General features: G+C 42.0%; 1 protein-coding gene across 2 annotated transcripts; it reads left to right on the top strand.

Annotated features, from left to right (window-relative positions):
• The first annotated feature begins 325 nt into the window (after nucleotides 1-325).
• ttf2 (transcription termination factor, RNA polymerase II) lies at nucleotides 326-11,424 on the top strand. Of its 2 annotated transcripts, none has more exons than XM_076030929.1 (22): nucleotides 326-464; nucleotides 671-772; nucleotides 1,418-1,504; nucleotides 1,596-1,665; nucleotides 2,148-2,936; nucleotides 3,087-3,207; nucleotides 3,612-3,952; nucleotides 5,176-5,257; nucleotides 5,358-5,483; nucleotides 5,620-5,770; nucleotides 6,468-6,573; nucleotides 6,727-6,911; nucleotides 7,264-7,417; nucleotides 7,543-7,634; nucleotides 7,778-7,863; nucleotides 8,380-8,522; nucleotides 8,626-8,811; nucleotides 9,295-9,353; nucleotides 9,658-9,811; nucleotides 10,116-10,198; nucleotides 10,331-10,405; nucleotides 10,499-11,424. In XM_076030929.1, the coding sequence occupies exons 1-22, from the start codon at nucleotides 433-435 to the stop codon at nucleotides 10,641-10,643; spliced, it is 3,369 nt and encodes a 1,122-aa protein (XP_075887044.1). In that variant the 5' UTR covers nucleotides 326-432; the 3' UTR covers nucleotides 10,644-11,424. The 2 variants fall into 2 exon arrangements, with proteins under 2 accessions (XP_075887044.1, XP_075887045.1); XM_076030930.1 differs by having other exon boundaries at nucleotides 407-460; nucleotides 667-772.
• Nucleotides 11,425-11,518: the final 94 nt, after the last annotated feature.

Raw genomic sequence — 11,518 nt, 5'->3', positions numbered from 1 at the left:
CAGTTGCGTTATTATTTGTTTATCAAACAAACTGTGCAAGATATATTTACAATCAAAAGTTGCTCCACAGTTTAAGTTTAAGTTAAATAAAATCCAAATAAAAACGTTCAAGTTTCATCCCGTCACACAAGTGTCGAAAATGATTTTCAAAGTAAATGTCGCAGCGCTAATGGGTTTTGCAATAAATTTACTTTTCAGTTTTTTTATAAATCAAATGTCCTCTTTAAAAAAAAATCTTATTAATTCATTGTTTAAAGATATTATATTAATATGTTATCTGTTATATTATATTAGATTTTAGGTTAGCTCGTTTATACTGACACTTCTTACGCCGGATGTTCTTTTTAACACCTTTGATTGGTCAATGCGAAATCGCCAGAATACAACCAACGCATGTTCTTTCAGGAATAGACGGTTGGCGCTGACGGAAAGATGGAAAAAGTTTTATGTGGTAGCCACGGTAAGTCTTTAATTTGACATCATATTCAAGTACGTTGTCAACTTTGAGACATTTCAGGAGTCTTTTGGAGTATTTTATACTGTTCGTCTTAAATTGTGGGCCGGATGACACTGCAGTTTCGTGGAAATGTCCACTTTTGACGAAGGGTGCACGGTTTTTAAATTCCTGTGTGAAATTATCGATTTTTATTTTGTCTTCTGAAACAGGCAGCGTTTGTATGTTAAAAACTGGCGTAAAGGACGGACCAACTAAAGGCAAAAGCTTCTACGTGTGCGTGGAAAAGAGAGGCTGTGAGTTCAGTCAGCCGGCCAGGTCTGTAATTCAATTCAATTCAAGCACAAAAGTACACAACCATAGAACTGATGTGATTGTCTCCTTAAAATAAAAAAATAAAAAAATAAACACCAACATATTATCGTTTGAATATTATTGAGAATCTGGTTTAGAGACTGACCAGACCTGCGAGAATTTCGTCTAAATTATCTTTGTTTAGAATCGAAAGGGAAACAATTTAAAAAAAAAAAAAAAAAAAAAAATTAAATACCTTCGTGTGATCAAACGGTGCCGGATTTTATTAATATATTGCATAAGAGACTCTTATCATCCATTTTATAGAAAAATTACTCTTTGTTTCCTTGACGTTAATTTCGCGTCATGTCACTCCAAATCAGCTAAACAAACATGTCACCTATTTGTATAATCAATAATAAGAAACAAATCTTGTACTAAAATCTAGTAGAGTTATTACCTTTTATGGGTAGTAACAATAATAATAACATCTGCTGTGTTTTTTTAAGTTCTTGAACGTGGAATATATTGAAAAATTATACTTAAATTCCCTTTCACATAGCTACATAAATCAGGCAATGCTCAAAAACCCAAAAAGAGGTGCAATGTTATTTGTATTTATTTTCTTTTTGACCTACATTTTTAAAAATGTATGACCATCTCCTGCAGCATCCCAGCATCCCACTGCCTCCATCATGAAGAATCCGTGGTTGAACTTCAGGCGCTCACTTACAACCAGGAGAAGCAGAGCCACAGGTGGGTGCGGACAGATGGGTTATGCGACAATAGCGCCGACTGACTTCCTCTTAATCTCTGTTGGAGCTTTACTTTGCTCTTTGTATTTCAGGGTCTTCTACCGGTGTGTTGAGGGGAAAAAAGCAGGTCAGCGATGGTGTGGAAACGTGCCTTGGACCGCAGTAAGATATTCTAATAAAATAATATGATTCCTGTTAAATAAGGGCTAGAGGCTGTGTTTTAGTTAGGAGGTTGGACCAATTTTAATTCATAAATGTCAAATGTTTTTATTTTCAAATCTTGATGGTAAACCTTTGCTCCTTTAGCACAGTCTTGGTCAAATAAGTATTCAAATAAATTGTCCAGCAAACAGCATTCATTCATGCTTCATTGAACATTATAAATCTTTTCCTGGGAGAGGAATTGGCACTCGTTGTGAGTTTATTGATAAACTTGGGAGACATATTTATGCCAGAAAACATTGGCAAAGTTAATTTTACATAGTGTGGCTACAGAAATGTAAATTATATATTAAGATGAACGTACTTAAACCCAAAACTTGCCATGTAGCCACCCTCAATATACACAAAAAGTGCATGATCATTTTCCAAACCATTCGTTTAAAGAAGTGAATTGACGCAAATAGTTTTTTTTTGCGTTGCAGCCAAAAAAAGAAAACAGAAACCCTCTGTCCAACACACAGCTACAGCCCTCTTGCGTTCCGCCTGTCCGAAACCCCTTCAAAGTTGTCAGCCAGAAAGAGAAGGATCACGAGCGGAAGAAGTCGCAAACAGCTGAAGGTGGTGAGAAGAGAGAGGAGCAGCACAGTGAACCAGACCCGCAGGAGGCGGGTGGACGAGAAAGTCGGCAGAAAGAGGACGTGAGGAAAGAGGCTTCAGAGGTGGAGAAAGAGAGCAAGTCAACGATGGTGTCATCAGATACGCACAGAGGTAAACAGCTTCCCGCCGGGATGAAAGTCAAGAAGAGGCTTTCAGATGAGGAGCGCCCGAAAGAAAATGACGCACGGAACGGAACAGAAAAAGTGAAAGCCAAGAGCAGAGAGAGCAAAAGCAGGACAGAAGAAGATAAAAGTGTCCCTACGCCCAGTATTGAGTCTGTTCGTCCTGATAAGACAAGTCCAGCCATTCAGGATCCTCCCAAAGACAAAAATCATGCGATCAAAGGTTCTGAAAGCACCAAGGACCAAACGTCTGAGTGTCCAACACAATCCACAGAGATCGGTTGTGCCAGAGATCAGCAAGAAGACGATGACGATGACGAAGTTGTGCTGGTGTCGGTAAAACCCGCCGCAGCGAAAAGCCCGCCAGTCTCAGCAGTCCAGAAGACCCTGACAGCATTTCCTGGATTTCAGCCTGCGTCCAATGTCATGAGTCAGCAGGAAGACCCCAGAGGTCTGCGCAACCTGCTCACCACCCAGCTCAAACAGAAAAAGGTGAGTGTTTTGGCTTTTTTTTTTTTTTTTGCCTTTACTTGTCCAAACGGATGTCATTTTTGAGGATCCTTTACACCTTTACAGTCACATTTTCCCTTGTGTCATCCACTTTTGTCTCTTTAACCATCTGTCCTTCCCCATCCTATTCAGGCTACTCTGTCAGTGGTGAATGTGGGAGCTCTGCCAGACAAAGGGGAGAGGCTGAGGACTCAGGTCAAAGAGCTGGAGGATGCGCTGGAGTCTCTCAGCCTCACCGCTGCTACTCAGCCAGGTCAGTGAACCAGTGTGCAATCCTTGGAGATAGTCCTGCGTCTGCTGCCATAGTTTCCAGGTTTAATACATTAACTTTGGTGCTCATAAACTCCTACTTTGGCCTGCTCTCTTGTGATTAGCTAGCTGCTCACTGCTAGCACTAGCTAGAGGGGAAGATGCTCTAATGCAATGACACCACGCCCACATTATGAAAAAAACAAGTCTGCTGAGGCATTACTATGATAATCAGCTCCAACTGTGACATAGACAGCCAAGCAAAATCCAATATCTCTCTTTAAGAGACACAATACGGTGATGGGTTCAGTTTATATTTAAAGAATTTGAATAGTTTGGGTTTTTGGATTTTTTACAGTACAAAATGGGTGGATTGAAAAATTTCAATTGTTGAATTTACATTTTCAGAGTCCCATGTCAGCCACAGCGGCGGCGGTGCTGATGCAGGTAAAAGCCAGGCGAACCCATTCAGCCGGCCTGGCGGGACCGTCCTGCTGCCCGCCCCTCCAGCCCCGGGTGCCTCTCAACACCAGGCCTCCGGTGGCTCCCTGGGACTGCAGCTGAGCCAGGGATTCACGCAGATGTACGGCGCAAACCCGCAGGTCCAGGCCTTCTATGGCGGCAGGATGACCGAGGGCCGACTGCTGGCGGTGAAAAACGCCACCTGTGAGGCCATCGACCATCTCCACAAGTCCCTGGAATCCTGTCCCGACGCTGAGACGGAGGCTCCGGACCCCAAAGGCATCAAGGTTAGACACTCGTTCAGTCGCATGCCAGCTATTCCTTCAGTTGTTCATTTGAAATTTGAAACTTCAAGGTCCAGTGTGTAATATTTTTCTTGATTTATGATCTTTATATTGGTAAAAGCTTAATAGACTGCCCATAAATACATTAATAAAATGTATAACTGCAGTACAATAAAAGTCATTTGGTTCTCCTACCCATAAAATGGTCCTCATATACATATTAGAATATGAATATAGCAAGGGTCTGGCTCTCAGTTAGCTGCCATATTGCACGGATTGTCAGAAATTAACACACATACACAAAATATAAGCAAACAAAATATGATCAACGATAACCAGTTGTCTCAGGCATCCCAAATCAAAATGTTACCTGAATGCTGCCTTCATTTACTATTACCCAGAGAAAGCCATGCTAGCTGTGAGTCTTGGTAGCTCTCAGAGGCAGACAGCTGACAGCTGAGTTTTTTTATTCGGGTGAAATAACATCTAGCTCGACGAACTTTTCCGTGTACCAATTTTTGTAGGTCATTAGCACGCAGTGCTCACTGCTCACATGCGAGAGCATATTTGCTGTGGTAGATGTGGACTACGACAGTGAAACCGCCAGTAATATGTTGTGTATGTTTGTGAGTTTCTGACGAATCCGCTGACGGTGGCGAAGCACATTTGCAGCTAGAGGACCAGTACGGACATAACACCGGTGTTGTATCGTGTTCCAGTTCCTATTCGCCCACATTTTCCTCGCATGTCTCTGTCGCTTCCGCCGTGACTGCGCACCCCCCCTCACTCGCTCCACATGGTTTGCGAACTCAACCAAAAGCAGTTACTTGGAGGCGGGCATCTAACGCAGTTAAGGCTCAATCTAATTGACCAAATTTCTTTACATCTAGCTCATGGATGAACACACTATTTATAGCAGTGTTTACGATATGTATGTCGCACGTGTTGATATCGCGATATCGATAAATTTACGATATGTTGTGCAGCCCTAGTATCCAGATTTGGTTGCGCAGGCCACAGTAGTTTACTGGCAAGCTCAGGAGGAGGAGGGAGAGTGAGAGGCTGCAATCTAAAATGTCACCACTTGATGTCGCTGTTTCTTCTTTAAAATCTTTAAATATTACTGACTTAACCTTTAAAGCACATGTTTTTTTTATCTTCGATTTAACCGTCACAAAGCTTGTCTCACAGTTACTAACGACGACCTCTTGTGATTGGTTGGTCAGGTGTCCCTCATGGCCCATCAGAGGAGAGCTTTAGCCTGGCTCCTCTGGAGAGAAACTCAGAATCCCTGTGGAGGTATTTTGGGTAAGTTCGCCACTTTGTCCTTTGTTTTAAGGAAAGATTACTTCTATGGTCAGAGAAACTTTTTATTGACTGTCTCTCTTCTGTTTGTCATTTCCGTCAGCCGATGATATGGGTCTCGGTAAAACCTTGACCATGATTTCCCTCATACTCTCCAAGAAGGCTAAAGGAAAGGAGGGAGATGAGAAAAAGGAGGACAAAAAGTTGGAGAAGTGGATTTCTAAAAATGGTATCTTGAAAAATTTGTGTATGATCTAACCCTAACCCTAAGCAAAAACACAACTTCTTTTTAATATTTGCTGTTCATATGATCAGATGCGCTGAAGTCAACTGTTTGGATTTTTTGTCCTTGTGTGTGACTGTAGACTCCAGCCTGGTGATTTCTCAAGGCACTCTGATCATCTGCCCCGCCTCCCTGGTGCATCACTGGAAGAGGGAGATCGACAGACACGTCAAGGCTTCCAAGCTGACTGTGTGTCTCTATCACGGCCCCAATCGCGAGAGGAGCGCCAGAGTGTGAGAGCCATGACCAACCAAACTCACACTTTTTTTTTTTTTTTTTCATAACAGTCTAAACTTTTGCTGTAGTTTAGTTACATCCTGGTTGAATTTGGGAAAAGGCACTGCAACAGCAACTGAAAGGTTTCTGCAATTGCTTTTTTTTTTTAATGATGTGAAATATACTATTAATTCTTGCAGTACGTGAGCTGCATCAATTAAAATAATAAAATGAAACACACATCTAAATGCCCAACGTGTTGGGTTTAGAGTAATCTCGGAGTAAGAAAGGCTATTGCGAATAAATCAATTCTTTCTATTTAATGTTTTGTGCTTTTCCTTTGGCCACACTGTACCCTGTTGAAAGCAGCCGACTTCAGCATCTCTCTGCAAACATTTTTCTCCTATGGGCTTATTTAATTAACAAAAGACAACCAAATGTCCACATTGATTGGGATAATCACAAAATCCCGAGTAAATCCATTCTGGCCATTCTTGGTAATGTGATGACATAATAGTTCCAGCTCCTTACTAATCTGCCCACTGTTTTGGATACATAAAATTGGGATAAGAAACACACTATTTTAGTGACCTAATCTATCTAAAAACATACGTCTGTGTTTTCTATTCTATTTAATGCCAGTAGATGCCTGTAAATGTTTGCAACAGGGCCTTTAGAATGAACCATATGCACCATTTTCTGTCCGTCCCGCAGGCTCGCTGACCATGATGTAGTGGTGACCACATACAGCTTGGTTTCTAAAGAGATCCCCGTCCAAAAGGAAGACGCGGAGAAACCCAGCAAAGATTCTGACGACGTGGTAAGAAAGGCCTGACTCCAGCATCCATCCCTCATTTAATGCACAAAGCTGTCTATTGTCTCTGTCGCCCTCCACTGGAGATGGGAGATATTGCACTCTCGTGCAATGAGGCGAGAGGAAAAAAACAAAATTCTTTCCTCTCTGTTTCACCAGGCGCCACACTCGCCACCTCTGCTGCGAGTGGCCTGGGCCAGAATAGTTCTGGATGAGGCCCACAATATCAAGAACCCCAAAGTGCAGACCTCCATGGCTGTCTGTCAGCTGAGGGCTCGGGCCCGCTGGGCTGTTACCGGCACCCCCATCCAGAACAACCTGCTGGACATGTACTCGCTGCTCAAGTAAGGCACAAAAATTCGCTATATTTCGTTAGTGTGATGCGTAGGTTGACATTTGGAATGTCCTTATTGTCAATAAAACCAGTGGCTTGTGATCAGTAGAACAATGTATAATCCTTGTGTGAAAATCTTATCTAGTGGTAATTAGCAGGTTTTATTTAAAAATGTCTTCATTTTTATAACTGAACAAATGAGCTTTGCTTCCGTTTGGATACGTGTTCAAATCACAGCCACAAGATGGCACTGTGGATGAACTTTATTTTGTAAATCCAACCAACATGTCTAAGATATATGTACATAAAACACATAACCGAGTCATTGCTTCTTTCTAACACTTGCACTGTCGGTTCTGCAGGTTCCTGCGCTGCGCTCCGTTCGATGAGTACAAGCTGTGGAAAGCACAGGTGGACAACGGCTCCAAGAGGGGCCGAGAGAGACTCAACATCCTGACTCAGAATCTTCTGCTGCGACGCACCAAAGACCAGCTGGACTCCACGGGAAAGCCACTGGTAGGGACACAGCCACCGCTGGCACGGCTGCCCTGATTGGGACTCGCCGTCAGATGACTGAGCATGCAAGTGGAAAGCTTTACTCTCTTTGATTGAGGTCTGATTAGATGCGGTGAATGTTTCAGGTGTCCCTCCCTGATCGAACCTGTACGGTGCATCGTCTCAAACTGTCCGAGGAGGAAAAGGCTGTGTACGACGTGGTCTTTGACCAGTCACGGTAAAGCAACGAAAAGCTGTTTTTGATTGACTTTAAACTGTAAATTATGGGGAAACTTATTTCTTAAATAATCAATGAATATTGCTGTAAGGTCATGTCTTGAAAATGAAATATGAACGGTTTCTTTTAATCTTCTTGTCTAGATCTACCCTCCAAAACTACCTGAAGAGACACGAAGGAAATGACCTGAAGAAAAGAGAGGCTCGCAATTCAAATCCCTTTGAGAAAGGTGAGCTGTTGGATCAGGGGTGGGCAAACTTTTTGACTTGTGGGCTGCAATGGGTACTAAAATCTGACAGAGGGGCCGAAGCCGCAGCAGCAGCAGCAGCAGCAGATGGATGGAGTGTATTGGTGACCCACCTCATAGGGGGAAATAATATATCATGGGATATGTAGAAAACATGTGCTTTAATGTCAATTGAAAATGAACTAAAGCAAAGTTACAACAAAAATGTGTCTTACAGTGTTTATCACTTTATTGAAATGACTCCTAGAACACTGAAAGAAAATGATAAAATACAACTATTTTGTAATTTACTTACTATTAATATAATTTCTTCAAGTTCAGCGGGCCAGATTAGAAAGCCTAATGGGACCAAATGACTAGATCTATTGCTCCCAATTTGCTGCAATTATTAGCGTGACTAATCATCCGGACTTGCATTCATCTTAAAGTCATAAATCTTGACAATAGACGGTCACAAAAAAAAATAACGCTGTGATTCATATGTCGTGCTTTCCGCAGTGGCTCAAGAGTTTGGTATGTCCCAGGCTGACCCGGCCGCGTCCGCCTCCCAGCAGCCACCTCAGGCCTCCAGCACCGTCCACATCCTGTCTCTGCTGCTGCGCCTTCGGCAATGCTGCTGTCACCTGTCTCTCCTCAAGAAGGTGGAGACCGAATTGTCCAAGCAAATCCTGGGGATTTGGGTGAGAAGCAGTATTTGGTACACAAGACACAGACTGACTTTGTTCTTCTCGCGTCTCCGCTCAGACTCTTGACTCCTCTGAGCTCCAGGGTGACGGGATCGTCCTGTCCCTGGAGGAGCAGCTCAGTGCCATGTCGCTCACCTCCAGCCCCTCGCCCTCAGGCTCAGGCCCGGACCCCAAAGCCACCGTGTCCCTCAATGGCACTCGCTTCCCCTCGCAGCTGTTTGAGAAAGCCAGTTTAAGCACTAAGGTGAGCGGAGGTGTTGTTCACCGCCCCCTCAGTCGCCTCCCCTGTGCTAAAGATGAACCTTGCCAGTGAGAAGATGCTGAGTAAACAAAGGAGGGCACAGGTTGAGATGGTTTTAGTGGCCTCTGAAGGGGTCACTACAGGTTACGCCGTAGATGCAAGGGCTGACATTTTCATGTTGTCTTCTGAAACCATATCAAAATGCCTGGAACAAACTATTTTATGTGTAACACGAAAAAATTCTTCTTTTACTTCTTTTTACTATTGTAGATAGACATCAAGTGTGATAGACATCAAGTGTAAAGTGAACAACCTAAACCTACAAAATGACAGATGATGATATATGTTGGGTATTATACAACAATAAATACAACATAAAATAACTGTATGAATGCAGTGCTTTGTGATCTACAACCAGAAAGACATTACTAGACTAAATTCAAGCAAGTTTGTCTGTTTCATTGAATTTTTTTTTTTTTTTTGCAGATTTCTGCTGTCATCTCTGAGCTGAAGGCAATCAAGGAGAAAGGTTTGCAACAAAAAAGGTATTTAAAAAAAAAAAAACAGTTTCAGGTTTGGTTTTTAACCTTTTCAATATTTGAAATCTGTTTTCGTTGTGAGCTCCTTCCTCCTCCCGTTGTTGCAAAGTCACTCTTTCTACACAGCAAAACTAATCTGACTGTCTTGACTGTGCGCCCCACAAATGAAAACTCTTCCGTTCAGATATTTACCTTTTTATACATGTTTAATTGTTAACACGTGTTCAATAGCTAGTTGCAGGTGGCCTTAAAGTAATGTCAAATGTGAGAGCAACACTTGACATGGTCCATTCTCTCTGCCAACACGCAGCGTGATCGTGTCCCAGTGGACCAGCATGTTGCAAATAGTTGCAGTTCACCTGCGACAGATGGGCCTGAGGTACAGCATCATCGACGGGACAGTAAACCCCAAGCGTCGTATGGACCTGGTGGAAGAATTTAACACTGACCCTAAAGGAGCACAGGTACGTCTCACCGTAAGCTTTATTCACAGGTCAAATTAGGAAAATTAAATTTAAACCAAGTTTATATTTTCCTCCTTTGAAAAAAAATCAGTTAAACTCTCCCCACTGTTCTGTTAAAGACACTTAAAAAAAATACTTTAACTAACATAATATACCAGATTTTATCGATCAGTCTGTCCCATCTAGCTCAGGAATCCAACTCGTGAACTTCTTGTTGTGAAACCACGTTGCTTACCACAGCACCACAGGGTCAACCGCAACATAAAATGGGCTTTTGTCTGCTTATTTCTGTTTTCCCCCAAAGGTGATGCTGGTTTCCCTTTGCGCTGGAGGGGTCGGTCTCAATCTCATCGGCGGGAATCACCTGTTTCTCATCGACATGCACTGGTACGATGCACACTTGCAAACGCAGGCCAGGGTGCCAGTCTATCACAATATACACAAAGTATTGATTGATAATCAAGTCTGCTCTCTGATTGTTGTTGGGGTTTATTCTGACATTCACTTATAATCTAAAAGGAACCCGGCCTTGGAGGATCAGGCATGTGACAGAATCTACCGAGTTGGACAAACCAGAGACGTCACCATCCACAGGTTAGAGCAAGCCAAACAAATTAATGCATCTTTTTTCAGATAAAGTATTATCCTTTTGAAATAAAATAAAATGAAATGTGTGTGTGTCTTCAGGTTTGAGTGTGAAGGCACTGTGGAGGAGAAGATTTCCACACTGCAGGCAAAGAAGAAGGAGCTGGCGCAGAACGTGCTGTCAGGAACAGGAAGCACTTTAACCAAACTCTCCTTGGCCGATCTCAGAATTATTTTCGGTGTCTGAGACGAGAAGCAATAAACCCTACGGCACCGTCAAACTCGCAACTAAAACAACGGACAGTATATGGAATGCATATCGTAACCTTATGTTACTATCCTCAAACGTCTGACATACATCTTCAACCATGCGTCTTTATTTTTATCTTCTGCTATGGCAATATTAATTTCAAGTTGCTGAATCTAATTTTTATGTTTCATGTCTCATTTATATTCCTTTTTTATTTGGGTTATTTTAATAAATTCTGATGACGTCAGTATGTTGTAGTATTTATGTGATTTATCAAATTGAGCTTTCATGGTCCCATATTGTGCTAAATTCAATGGGTTTTAACAGTGATGTGTTTGTAGACTGTCAGTGAATAGTGCTAATAAGTCTTTACCTGGAGGTTGATTCAGCTTTCAAGTTAACTATTGAGTTATGTCTCTATGTTAATCTTCATTTGGTTTAGAATTTCATAATAGTAGTTTATCATTTTCTTTCTGTCCCAGTACAGTAGCAAATGTCCATTTATGCTGATTAATTCATATAATTATTATTTTTGTTACCCATCCCTCGATTACTTTTTTCTATAAATAATGCATCTTATGTGTGAGCATTAGCGCCAAGGAAACTATCCTGTTGTGCAAAGACAATGTGTATTATATTACCCTTAATTTGTATGCGTGTTTTGTTTTATTTATCGTTCTTGTGTATGTGTGTGTAGGCCTGCCGTTGTCCCCTATCGAGATTCATTCTTTAACAGGTGCGTTTGTTGACTTTGGCCATAACATTAAACACGTTGCGAATATTTACCCGTCTCTGTTGTTCAAACAACGGGAACGTGTATTCCAAACACAAAGCCGTAGTACAGTATTCCAAACCCGTGTCGGCTTTACGCC

The sequence above is a fragment of the Nelusetta ayraudi genome, unplaced genomic scaffold (genome assembly GCF_046127955.1).
Source record: "Nelusetta ayraudi isolate G7.1 ecotype Tasmania unplaced genomic scaffold, CSIRO-AGI_Nayr_v1 ptg000031l, whole genome shotgun sequence".
NCBI classification, from domain to species: Eukaryota; Metazoa; Chordata; class Actinopteri; order Tetraodontiformes; family Monacanthidae; genus Nelusetta; species Nelusetta ayraudi.
The sequence above is the reverse complement of the archived record's forward strand: the minus strand, read 5'-3'. Positions and strand labels throughout refer to the sequence as shown.